The 13991-nt window shown below is 40.1% G+C and overlaps 2 protein-coding genes across 2 annotated transcripts in view; both read right to left on the bottom strand.

Moving 5' to 3' along the window:
* Window positions 1-895: 895 nt before the first annotated feature.
* Window positions 896-13991, bottom strand: part of LOC140338955 (uncharacterized) — a 17035-nt gene continuing 3939 nt past the window's right edge. The window contains exons 4-13 of the mRNA XM_072423302.1: window positions 6740-6863; window positions 6532-6629; window positions 6289-6432; window positions 6102-6180; window positions 5664-5761; window positions 5418-5567; window positions 5222-5306; window positions 4267-4334; window positions 3988-4123; window positions 896-3152 (exon numbers count right to left, since the gene is read on the bottom strand). Of these exons, the coding sequence (XP_072279403.1) occupies window positions 1843-3152; window positions 3988-4123; window positions 4267-4334; window positions 5222-5306; window positions 5418-5567; window positions 5664-5761; window positions 6102-6180; window positions 6289-6432; window positions 6532-6629; window positions 6740-6863 (2292 nt within the window). The 3' untranslated portion in view covers window positions 896-1842. The remainder of the gene's footprint in view (window positions 3153-3987; window positions 4124-4266; window positions 4335-5221; window positions 5307-5417; window positions 5568-5663; window positions 5762-6101; window positions 6181-6288; window positions 6433-6531; window positions 6630-6739; window positions 6864-13991) is intronic.
* The window catches only part of LOC140339098 (uncharacterized), a 5075-nt gene continuing 2420 nt past the window's right edge, over window positions 11337-13991 (bottom strand). Inside the window, exon 2 of the mRNA XM_072423658.1 lies at window positions 11337-12051. The gene's annotated coding sequence lies outside the window, so the exon portion shown is untranslated. The remainder of the gene's footprint in view (window positions 12052-13991) is intronic.

Here is a 13991-nt window from a genome sequence, read left to right as displayed (position 1 = left end):
AGATGGACCTTTCATATGGTGCACAGTATCTCTCCCCAGAAGCTACTTAGTTGGCAATAATACATTTGACCATGACTATTCCCTGGTGCTTCTGCACATTACTCTGGCACATATTGCATCCAGGTCTTGGCAGTCTAATGAATCACCTCTTTAATATGTTTTTGTTGCTGCTGTTTTTTTATCTGAACGTGGTCATTATTTTTATTCCAATGCTATATGCTTTATCCCCCCCCTCGCCACACACATCTTACTGGCTTTTACCTGTTTTGTGGAAGTCAATTTTCTTTAGTCTTGCTGTGTCACCTCCAAGCAGGGCAAGAGTCCATCTGTATGGAACTGGATCAGATTTTAAAATATTGCTTCTCCTGCACTGACTCTTCTACATAAACCTTAATATAATATGCTGAAGTAGGGTTGCCATCTATGGAGATGAGGGATAATACTTTTAGGGCAAATAACTTGATACACTGTGCCAGGTCAAGATCACTTATCTACTGCCGAAGAGAGGGCCTTTGGATGCATTGGATGTATAAAGAGCACAGGTTAGAATACATAGAACTGGGGAACAAAATGCTGTCTTGGTTCGGGTCGGGTTTATGTCATTCTTTTAGATGGGTTGATGGAGCTATTAAATACTTAGGCACAGTGTTGCCCTGTGATCTGTCTTTGCTTTTCATACTTTAGATATATGCAAATATAAACCAAAGTTATTATGTTTTTACCTATGTCTTTTTATTTATTTTTTTACCTGAGAACACAGGAAACCTTCTTTGACTCAAGTACAAATCTAGGGCACAAAATGGCCTTCTAACATTTAAAACCATAAGCAATATACCAATAAAATTAAAGTGAATAAATACATCCCAGTGTTCTCCCCAGAAATTTTTTTATTACAGGTCATTGTGACATACATATTAGGAGATATGGAGGTTTGTACACAGAGCTGTGAGGATGCAGAATGACATGCAGACTTTATACACACTGGATACATTTCACAGGCAGATATTTTTATAAAATAGAAATCCGAGCTCGAGATGGGGGCGGGGCTGCCTGTGTCTCTTTCACATGTAGGCTGAGCTGCGTGCTCACCTCTCATCGGCAGCAATCCTCTGAACGGACGGCACAGAGCAGCCTGAGATCTGTGCATCCGAGGATGAGAGCTGCCGAGAGCTGGGCGGGGTATTCAAATCAGCCAGGCGGAGCAACCGGCTAAAAACCTCTGGGGAGAACTATGCATCCATGGTTTGCATTTCTAAAATATTTATTTAAAGGGGAAAAAACCTGAGTCTAAACAGACTGCACCCATTATAGGCTATACTCCAATAAATACTAAATACACAGCTCATTATTTACAAATATTTGTAGTGCTAACACAAAAAATTGATCGCTGTTACAAATCACTGTGTATGTGACTCAATTTTCCAACTGTGCAAACTGCGTGAATTCATTTCGTCACAAAAGTGTTCAAATGATATCCACCTCAAAGCAAAAGCTTTTGTTTTGGCACTTCAAATATTTTTAATGCTGCATTTTATTATGAATATCATATCATATAAAGAAGCAAATATCACCTCTTTCAGGGGGTCCAGCACAGCAGCTGAGTAGTCTTTTAGGGCCAAGTAAAAATAGATATATATTACATCGTCACAGGCTCTGAGCCAGTGATGAACACAAATACGACCCAACGGTTAGTAAACATGTTCTCATCAAAACAAAGAACGATCCATCTGTAAAGTAATGCTATATGTAGGGGCAGGTTTAAAATAATGGGGACAAAGGTACTGAAACCCTTTTGTGAAATAGAGGTCATTGGCTTTTGTAACAATGTGAAAACATAAAGAGTCAAAATCCTTTAAAATCGGATTCCTCATCGTCGTTCTGTTCAAACACAGCTTCCAGTTCAGCTGGAGTGGCATCATCAGCACTGATATTGTCATTGTTGAGATCGTCATCACCATCACTGCTGTCTTCACTGTCATCCTTTGCTTTACCAATAGCGCATTTCTGGAAGGCGCGTCGAACTGTGTTTTCTGGAATGTCCTCCCACGCATCTCGAACCCACTTTGCTGTCAATTCTAAGTCTGGCTGCGTAAGATTGCCACCTTTTGTCAGTCGAGATGACATCCATTCATGCCACATCATTCGCACGCGGTCCTTAAAAAGGTTATGTAAAGACACTTCCAGGGGCTGTAATATAGATGTAAGTCCATCTGGAATATACGCCAATGTAGTTTGACTAGACTCTGCCGCTTCTCTAATGTCTTCAGATATATGGGCTCCAACCATATCCAAAATGAGCATCGACGGTTTTTTCTTTACGGCTGCCCTTGGTCGTTTGTTCCAAATCTCTTCTAGCCATTTTTTTGTTCCCTGCTCATCTATACAGCCTTCGGCATGCGAGAGCACAGTAATTCTTGGTGGGAATTTTATTTTTTTCGGCAAGGTCTTCCTTTTAAATATGAGGATAGGCCGCAGCTTGGTTCCATTGGCCAAACAAGACAGAACAACAGTGAAATGTTGTTTATCATCCTCTGTTGCTCCCTGAGAATCCAATTTGGTTCCCAAACTTGTAACATTTCTGTTGCTTAGAATATCAAAAGTCATTGTTGTCTCATCCATATTCCCGATATCTCCAAGTTCATAGCTATAGAGCTTTCTTTGGTTTTTAAGGAATGTACGAAACGACAGAACCTTTTCTTCAAGCTCTGGCGGCAACTTTTGCATAACGTTTTTTCTTTGTCGCACACAAAGTCCAAACCTGTTCATGAAGCGAGTGCACCATCCTGCCGACGCAACAAATTTTTCAATGCCCTGTGTTTTATATTTGTCATCTTTAGCCATTTCGAGGGCATGCAAGCGTATTCCCGTGCGCGTTACACTGTACCCAGTTTGACGACACTCCAGAACCCATTTATTCAAGTCCGACTCTAGAGCTCCGTATGGTGTCTTTAAACCACGACGAGCCTTTTTGGATTTTGGGATCTGTTCCAGTTCGGCCTTCATTTTACGCCAATCCCGCACTTGTCTTTCATCAACTCCAAATTCCTTGCTTGCAATAGCATTACCGCACTCTTCTGCCTTTGACACGACCTTTAGTTTAAAAGCAGCATCGTATGACATACGCTTTCGTTTCCTTCCAGCGCTAGCCATTTCTAGCAAATGTAATAAAAACAGAAGACTCAGTAAGAGAAACCTGACCACTCAACACAACTGCCCCTGTTCCCCCTACAGCAACTCTTACACCCTATCATAGAGTTAAATAGAAACTTTCCCACCCCAGCAGCATAGTTTTACCTTCTACGGCATTATCGTCATGTGTTTTTACAGTGCAATCCATGGTCATGTCACTAACTGTCCTTCAGAGTGGCTCACAAAGTATGTACAGTAGTCCCAGTCTAATATCTCCAAAATAGTCTAAGGCCAATTTTAGGGTGTTAGAGAATAGAAGCATAAGGTAACACATACTCCCTTCCAACACGTTATACTGTAAGTAACCGAATTCCTTTCATTTATATGTCCTGCAGCTTTTCTTGTTACCCCTTAACATTAGGCCTAATGTAACATGTATTTTATTTTATGGGTCCTATGGTTATGGACCTCATTACTGCTGCCATATAACATACTTTATTGTTGTGGAGGAAACCTTCATAATGTTTTCACTAATCACCTAGTTCTACTTTGATATTAGAATTTCCTTTTTTTTAAACAATGGTTTAAAAAAAAGTGGCAACCAATTTTAGGAATCACGATTTGGTGAGAGTAGCATTTCTTGGATCAGGGAGGCTTTAAATTTATCCTTGTTGCATAAAATTCAGCCATACTTTGTAGTCTAAGTCTGGCTGACCTTTTGTGACTCCGATGGACATTCTTTTGCCTTTTTTCAACCCACGTAGCAATGTAAATACATACTGTAGCCTCAGAAAAGCCAAATTAAAATTACGAACAGTTTATTTTTGTTTCTTTTGGTATTTAGTGTTTTTTACTTACTTGTCTTTGTATGTAGAAAAGATTCCTCCCGTTCACACATCCTAATCAGCCTCTGCTCCTCCATTGACTGCCGAGCTCCCCTCTCTAATGTCTCATCATCTTCTACCTCAACTTTGATGTGTCTCAGTTCTTTACCCTAAACCCCAAAGATGACAGAATAGAATTGTAAAAAGAAGTTACATCAAAGAATGTCAGATCATTCAATGGCATAGAAAACAGTTTTAGGTCCACACACTCAGTCCTATCTATCTTATGATGGTGAGGGATGCTGTGACCTACCTGTGTGGAATTCCTGGAATACAGAGGACGGGAACATCTCTCCGGTCGGTTCCTGTTAGTGGATCCATCTGTAGGAAACACACACATTGGCCCTGATTTAATAAAGCTCTCCAAGGCTGGAGTGAATACACTTTCATTAGTGAAGCTGGGTGATCCAGCAAACCTGGAACGTATCTGGTCCAGGATTCAAAACATTTGCTAGCAAATAGCAAATGACTTTGAAGAAATCCATCACCCAACTTCACTGAACAAAGCGTATTCTCTCCAGCCTTGGAGAGCTTTATTAAATCAGGCCCACTGACTGAATACATTGTATCTATATGTTTATCAGAGTTCTATACGATTCTATACCACTTTTTTTTGGGAGGGGGGGCATTTTATATTGAGGAATGGGGACGGACCTTTCATATGGTGTACAGTATGTCATCCCATAATTGCATATTTGCATTTAATGAGTATTACCAATAATTATTGATATCTACCGTATTTTTCGCCGTATAAGACGCACTTTTTCTTCCCCAAAACTGGGGGGGAAAAGTGGGTGCGTCTTATACGGCAAACACCGTTTTAAAAAATAATTAAAATAACATACCGGTACTCACCCGATACCCCGATCCTGCGTGCGTCTCCTCTTCTCTCCTCGATGCTGGCTGCAGCGCGTGTCTCCTCCTTCCTGCAGAGCAGAGCGAGAAGAAGCTGGCACACGCGCCCCCGCGATTCTGAACCCAGAAGCACGCTGGAAGCAAGCTGATCCCTGTCCTAACGGAGTTCCCCGGCGGAGAAAAAGGTACCGTACCAGTAAGTGATCAGAAGGGGAATTTAAATTGGCACAGGGTGATCAGAAGGGGAATTTAAATTGGCACAGAGTGATCAGAAGGGGAATTTAAATTGGCACAGTCTTATACGGCGAAAAATATGGTATATCCTTTTTTCCTCCTTTTCATAATTATCTCACCCTCTACCACAGACTGTCCTGCTCTCCTCACAAACATTTTTTCTTCTTCTGTATCTTCAACTTTGATGTTCTTTAGTTCTTCATCCTAAACCCCAAAACAAATTTAGAATCTGAAAAATGAACTGCAATTAAAAGTTTACGTAACACAATGTCATCCCATTGTTTTAAAAAATAAGATCAGCACACTCCCACCTACCGGATCAAGGAGGGTATGGTTGTTTTCTTCCTGCATAGATCCCGGGGTATAAACAGAATCGTTTTCTTCCACACACAGCTCATATTCCCACACTGTGTTTTCTTCTTCTTCTTCTTCAATCTTAACTTTGATGTCTTTCAGTTCTGCACCCTAATCTCAAAATTTGAGAATATATTTTTAAAAAGAGATTACGTAAAACAAAGTTATCTCATTGCAAAGAATGCACACATGCCCAGTATCATCTACCTGATGATAGAGAAGGACCTCCTGATCTTCCTGTATGGAATCCCTGGAATACAGAGGACGGGGACATCTCTCTGGTGGGTTCCTGTTATTGGATTCATCTATAGGAAACACACACACTGACTAAATACCTTGACTTTATGTGTTCATCAGAGTTTTATCTCCACCTCATTTGTTGGGGACATGACGTTATATTGAGGAATGGAGATGGACCTTTCATATGGTGTACAGTATCTCCTCCTCATTTTATATTCATATTATCTACTAGAACCCCTGTTCGGACATATTTCTGTAAGTTACAGGTCTACAATTTAAAAAAAAATTTCATGAAAAACAGTGGATCACTTTTGGTACAGAAATCTAGACCTCAGTGTAACGCTTAGGTGGTTAATACATATTTATGTATATTTCCTTCAATATACCATTTCATATTTATCTCACCCTCCTCCATAGACTGTTGAGCTCTCTTCACAAACATTCCTTCCTCTTTATCTTCAATTTTAATAATCGGTTCTTTACCCTAAACCCCAAAGAAATGGTAGAATGTGAAAAAATATTGGTCATTAATGTGACTACATTGAAGATTTCATTGTTTATATTTTAAACCATATTGCACACTACTATCTACCTGATCATGGAGGTTATGGTTTTGTTCATCCTGTATGGAACTATGGGTATTAGGAGAACCACTTCCCTCCATAGACTGCTGATACCTCCTCGCTGTCTTTTCTTCTTCTTCAACCTCAGCTTTGATATTTTGCAGTTTTTCCCCCTTAACGGATTAGATTTGGAAAAAGGAAGAAGTTACATGGATTAATGTCAACTCATAGCTTAGAATTAATTTTAGGTCTGTATGTTCAGTCCCACCTACCTGATTATAACGAGAGATGATGTGATCTTCCAGGGTAAAATTCCAGTAACATAGAGGACTTCGGCACTTCTCTCGTGGGTTCCCATTACTGGATCCATCTGTAGGAAACACACACACTGACTGAATACATTGTCTCTATGTGTTTATCAGATGATGGGGGATCTATCCTCCGTACTGCTCTCTCCTTTACAATAAAATCTCCTCTTACCCGGTGATGTGAGGGTCTGGTGATCCTCCATCATGACGTCCTTGTAGATGTCCTTGTGTCCTTCTAAATACTCCCACTCCTCCATGGAGAAATAGACAGTGACATCCTGACACCTTATAGGAACCTGACACACACAATGATACAGTCACCATCCAGACACATCCCATAATAATCTCCCAGAATTGCTGACACCGCTTACCTCTCCCTTTAGCAAACCAATGATCTTCTGGGTGACCTCTAGAATCTTTTTGGCACTGGTTACCCCAGTTGTCAGCCATTGAGGTGAAGGTTCTGTGATGGGTGATGTTCCATGCTGACAACTGCTGGAGGTTAGAGGTTCTCTAGTTGTTTTTTTCACTATTTCATAATCCTTTTCAAAGAGTGAAAGTGAAAATTATTACTACCGACTTCCCAATATTTCCCTCACCTTTGTAGTTGCAAATAACAAAGATGAAAAAATGTCATCTGAAAGTCCCAGAATCCTCCTCACCTCTCCGCTCAGCAGGTAGATGATCTCCAAGGTGAGGTCCAATATCCTCTCCGTCAAGCGTCTTTGGTCTTTGTCCATTTCCAATGACATAGTCATCTATATTGGACACTCCTTTCTGTAGACGGATAATAACATGAGACATATCTGGACTGTCCTGGGCTTAGTGGTGTCTGCACCACATTCCTATATATATCTCAATATATATTACAGCCCTCATTTAAGAATCTAATCAATCTTACTAAACAATAACCCGAGATTCTCTATAAAGAACAACTCCAACTACGGACAAAGCGTTTCAGGTTCGAATTGACTGGAGAAGATTTAGACTAAGTACACACAGGCATGTTTTTTACTTCTGATTGATCTTGAACTCAATAAATGGATCTGATCTGAAGTGAGCCCAACCAAACTTGACTCTGATCATGTAACAAGAAATACAATGTGACCCAAAGGCCATAATCATCCTCCTATCATCCTCCTTTGTACTTAGATGTGTATTTGTCTGCATTATCAAGAAATTACAGTTTCTTTTCTCCAAAATATAATTGTGGATATAACAGAAATAAAAGCTAAGTGAGGATCAGGCAGACATATGTGTGTGTTTTTTTTGGGGGGGGTACTTGGTGTAAATACAAAACAATATCTTATTACCTTCTCTGCTGCCAGTTCCAACAATGTCTTCTCTTCACTTCCTCCCATCTATCAACTTCCTTTTTGTATCTGACGTCACTTCCTTTATGTTCCTGACATTACTTCCTGTCTCTACATTCCACTCACAATTGGTGAGATCACCACCTTGTGGAGAATAAAACAACTGCAGCCTGTGATTGTTATGTGGATTCCTTTTCTGGTTACTTCCTATCATTCTTTGGTGTGGAGACAATTTTTAGTTAGGTTAGTCCTGGGTTAGACGGCACAGGAGTAGGGTGGTGTAGACATATGTTGAGTCACGGAAGAGTTAAGACTGCGCACCATAAACATGAGTTTAGTTAGTCCTTGTATGACTCTTATAGAGTTCTTTCTAGGTGGTGACACAGAAGTTGTAAGCATAGTTGTGTGTGAGAATGGTGGCCCATCCAGTCATAGTGTGAGGGCCCAAGAATGAAATTGCTTTGCCAGGCATAGGTCGTGGATTAGGTTATTTGATAAAATTGCATGAAGTGTTTCCATAGGTAATGGTACAGAATTTGGTGTTCACCCAAAGCTACTGTCAGAGGATGTACCAGGGTGCTCAAGGGTTCATTGTCAATGTTGATTATCTTGGCAGCAATCATTTTTTGTAGAACTATGTGCTTTCTTTAGCCAAGTTCGAAAACACTTGCTTCGGTGTTTCGCGCTGGTTTTCCCCATCACACTGTTCCCATGTTAAAAGTCTGTGGGTAGACTCGCATGTTGGGATATAGCCGAATTGGGAGACCCAGGCAAATTTTAGCTTTGATAGTGATTGGTGCTGTGACTTTGCACCATTTACCTTGCTCCTATGAACTGTAATAATGCTCCCCCTGACCTTTGTCTGGATTACATATTTGCCTGATGACTGCCCTGACCTATACCTGGACCGGGATTCTACCCTAGATAAAAACAAGGAAACACCCAACCAACTGGTTTATTGTATTAAAAAAATAACGAAATGTAATAATTAACAAATAATAAGCTAACAAACTCAAAATGCAGTCAAGCAGTGTGTGAGCCATCGATGATGAAACTTTCAGGGTCCTGTGGCTACTATGCCATTGCTTCCACAGAATGTACTGGAAGCTTAGTATCCAAAAGATGGAAGTCACCACATGGAGCCTTCAGCTAGAAGAAGTGATACAATTTTTTATGAAGGAATGGAGATGGACCTTTCATATGGTGTACAGTATCTCCTCCTCATTTGTTGGGGACATGACGTTATACTGAGGAATGGAGATGGATCTTTCATATGGTGTATAGTATCTCCTCCTCATTTGTTGTATTGAGGAATGGAGATGGACCTTTCATATGGTGTACAGTATCTCCTCCTCATTTGTTGGGGACATGACGTTATATTGAGGAATGAAGATGGACCTTTCATTTGGTGTACAGTATCTCCTCTTCATTTGTTGAGTACATGACGTAATATTGAGGAATGGAGATGGACATTTCATATGGTATAGGGTAGGCTGGTAGCGCCCATCATTGCATTGACCCTAAGAGCTGTCCCTCTGAGGCTATTGATGCCTTTCATACCTTGAAGCAAGCTTTTTTTTTCCTGGGCCAATTGTTTCCAGGCCCTTCTCAATTGAAGTTGATGCCTCCTCTGTAAGAGTAGGAGGTATTCTCTCTCCAAATCCCCACCGGAGCTCAATGCCCATGTGCATTCTTTTCACGTAAGTTTTCAGTGGAAAAGAATTACTATATTGGAGATAGAAAGCTCCTGACCATCAAGCTTGCTCTGGAAGAATGGCACTAGCATTTAGAGGGTTCCCTTCACAAGGTCACTATTTTTACTGACCATAAGAACCTCCAATACCTACTGTGTGCTCGTCACCTTAACCCTCGGCAGGCCCGTTGGTCTTTGTTGTTTTTTGTTTGATTTTGTAATTACCTTTAAACCTGGTTTCGCTAACTCGTCAGCTGTTTTTCTCGTTCCTTCGATCCACAAGATTCCGAGACTGCTGCTGAGCCAGATTATTCATCCCTCCAGCGCGCATTCTAGCCTTGACCTCTATACAGAAAACCTTTATTCCCCCAGGTAAAACTTTAGTGCTTCTCACCAGAAAATTACGATTGGCACATAATTCTGTTTGCAGATCGGCTTTCGCCAAGTACCTCCTTTCCAAACTAGGGATAAAGTCCGGCTCTCCACAAAGAACACCTGTTGGAAAGTCCCTTCTCTGAAGTTTGCTCCACGCTTCATTGGTCCATATGTTATTTCAGCCCAGGTTAACACGGTTAGTTAGTTAGTTACCAAATTCTTTGAATGTATTACTGCTAAAACCATTGGTCCTGAATCGCTTTTCTTGTACCTCACCCTATGCTACTCCAGATTCTTCTTAAGAATATGAAGTCCATTCAATTCTGGATTCCAAAATTTCTCTTTCAGAATAAATTAGTAAGGCCCCTCTAACTGGCCAATCAGAAAATAGCCACTTAATCACCCTTGTCTAGTTTGCTAGCTCAGACATAGCACTTTGCATTCATACATGTCTCCTCTACTGCCGAGCCCCCTAGCTCTGCTGAGCATTTCCTCTACACCTGTTGATTGTTGCTTTCCCTGTCCAGCTCCTGTGTTAACCATTTGTTACCCAGTCTGTTACATAGTAGGTGAGGTTGAATAAAGACATAAGTCCATCAAGTTCAACCACTGCAGAAATAGAGATATCCCAGATATAAAACCCTATAAGACATAGTTGGTCCAGAGGAAGGCAAAAAAGAAACCCTGGTACAATTTGCTTCAACAGGGGAAAAAAAATTCCTTCCTGAATCCATGAGGCAATCGGATGTTCCTTGTTATTAAGTCTATGATCTACCAGAACCCCCTGTTGTTTCGCTGCCCGTTCTCTTGTGCTGTTCCAGTGTCCCTCTGTGTCTGCAATGATCCCAGTGTAAACTGTGGCTTTTGTGTTCCCGTGTCTGCAGTAGCCCTTGTGTTACCAATGTCTATTTCCTTCTTGACCTTTCTTGCTTGTTGCCTGCCTTGACCCCGGCCTTCCTTAACTATTCTCCCACCAAGTGATTTGGTATTCTGCATCATACTGCCAACCCTGGTGTGCCCAAGGAACACAACCTAGCAGCAACCAGGAGCACAACATCCTCAACACTGAAGGCCCTGGAGAAGACCTGGCTGCTGCTTAGATTCTGCACCTTGGGCTTTCTCAGGGCTCACACTACTTCTGTGCAAGCCATAGCGCACCCCAGAGGCCCCACCGCCCCTAGCATGTCAGCATGACTAAGGACTTTGTAAAGCACTAAAAAATATGTTGCCACTATATATATAATCAAACTAATTTGAATGAATATTAAATTTATACTACTGATTTTTGGGGCAGATTTGCTGGGGAACTAGTTGTGTTGTTTTGGTTACTATTTTTAATTTTGTTAGTTTGTTTATGGTAAAATTCATTTTTATTTAGGAAAAAAAAAAAACACCTTTGAATGATCTATGTACTTTGTCTGAATTTTAACAAACTTTATTGAAGATTCCTATCTATGAGATCTAGCTGTTTCACCATGTCCTCTCCAGGCTTACTCTTAGGTAGGAGGGGGTCTGCGCACATTATAACCACCTAGTGTACTTTCAGTGTTGCACCTCTTTAACCTTTAAAGAGTATATCACAAAAACTGAAATTCCTGTTGCAGAGGACACCTAAAATTTAACTAACCCAACTATAGCTGGAGATGACATGTCTGGGGGCACCCCATTTACCAATGGTGTTCATCATACCTCTAGGCTTCCATATTGCATTGCATTTTTGGAACAGTTGTACATAAATGCAGCAGCTGCAAGGTATTATGAATGATGTGTTTATAACATAAAAACTGACTTCTTCATCTCTTGAATATGATATATCTTATATGCTATGCTCTGATATAGACGAACAGCAAATCAAACATCAGATGTCAATTTTCTTCTCCTGTGGGGAGCTTCTGTGGATCCGCCACAAAATGAAATCCTAATATACCCCCAACCATGACCTTGAGGAAGTAAAATTTTGTCATTAGAGAAAACACATTGCCCAGAACATTGTAAGTAGAAGGAACATCAGTTTCTTGTTTTGGTGGGAATTTCCTGTCAGGTATGACCACTGCTCCTAAGACTGATGAGTGTTCTCCATTTCATTGCAGGCCAATGCGCTCTCTAAAATAGAAATTGGATTGAGTTAGTTCTAGCTGAACCATTCAGTCAGTATAGGAAATGTGCACAATTGTTAGCTGAGATGGCTGGAAAGCCTTTCCTCACACACAACACAAGGCAGGGTTTGTATTTCCTCAATTGGATGATATTTAGAGTATTTCTGTACTGTGTATCTCAGTGTAATATATTGGAATATTAAAGAATAAAAGAACAAGGATACGGGACTTTAACGGCAGTAGATTTATAAAAAATTGTCATATACTTCTATTTCCTTCATTAAGAAACAGTTAAAAAATATACATGCCTCTTCCCTTATACCAAGTTTCAGAAAGTTAATCAACATTGTTAGCATACATGGGCTGGATACATTGCACACATTACATATGATGAGCTCTTTCGACGCGTTTCGCAGACTGTGTCCGCTTCCTCTGGGATGTAATTGGTACAGATACCGTGTTTCCCCGATGATAAGGCATCCCCATCAAATAAGCCACCCCCCGATTTTTGCTCAATTAAAATAAAGCACCCCCCGCAAATAAGACATCCTCCAATACTCACTCCATTATGGAGTGATAATAAATAATTATCTCCAAAAACTAGATTCAGTCATATGATTCCATTCATAAACGGATTTGCACTTAAATTGTAAGTGGAACCGCCATCCTCTGTGACACCAAATGTGTACACTGCCGTTAATGTCCCGTATGTTTCTTGTTCTTGTATTCTTCAATGTATATTTGGGATGTTGGCAGGATTACAAATGTTAGAAGAGCAAACAATAATAATGATATAAAAAAATATTGGATTATTAGTTTGACACACCCAATGAGTGCCCTCCATTCAGTGGTAAATCCTCATTTCACCCGCCACATTCATACAGCGACGTTCATGCATCATATCTACAACCCACGAAAAATAAAACATGGCTAAAAGGCAGCCATGAATTCTCCCAAATAAAAATATAACATCTTTATCAGTATTTGATTGGGCCAATATAACAAATTCTAATGATATCATGTGCACATAGGACCAAAGTGCCACAGAAGCAGTTGTGTAGAAGCAATAAAACCCAGCAATGGACAACCATAAGTAGAAGATGAGCTCACATGAACTGTCTCAGCTTTTCTGGAGCAGCACCAACAAACCATCCAATCATGGTCCATGGAAACAATAGACGGAAAATACAACTTTATTTATTTTAAAACCTTCAGATCAGGACTCACAGGGACTGGATACACCCATCTATAGGGTGGGAAAGTAACTGTACTTGGCTGTAGCAAAAGAAAGTTTTTCTAGCCAATAACTCAACACTACTGTCCATTATATATATGTCCATTATATATGAACATTAGGAAGGTGTCAGATTAATCCCAACTTCATTCTACAGCTTGACAATAACCTCAAGATCATAAAGAACCATCTGCGGCGAAGGACTAGAATAATGAATAATTAAAAACCCACATGCAACATACAGTATGGATCCCATTTATTTTATCGTCACATCTGGGATTTCAAAAACAGAAAGATGCAAGACAAACAAATGTGCTGTGAAAGTGTGATGAGTACACCAGAATGTAGGAACATCCGACCACAAGAGGACCTTCACAGTCTTCAATGAATTGCACCTAAAATGGATTCTGCTAAAAATTGTATTATTCAAAAAAAGCAAATTCTAGTAAAATATTCTCAAGTTACAAGAAACTTACAAGTCTCAAGAAAATATGTACAGTGCTGTATACAAATACTATTATATAAATATAAACAAAATATACAGGACAAATATTTGGTGAATGTCCTAGAATACAAAGAAATAGTAACTTTCATTGACAGTGCTGACGGATCCAATTACAAGGCATGAATGTACTCGGGGGGGAATCACAGTATACCATTGTAAAAATTCCCAACACTTGGTACTCTGCATTATATTCTCCGACAGCTCTGCC

Source organism: Pyxicephalus adspersus, chromosome 10, assembly GCF_032062135.1.
Source record: "Pyxicephalus adspersus chromosome 10, UCB_Pads_2.0, whole genome shotgun sequence".
Classification (NCBI taxonomy): Eukaryota; Metazoa; Chordata; class Amphibia; order Anura; family Pyxicephalidae; genus Pyxicephalus; species Pyxicephalus adspersus.
This window is presented reverse-complemented; position numbering and strand designations above follow the sequence as displayed.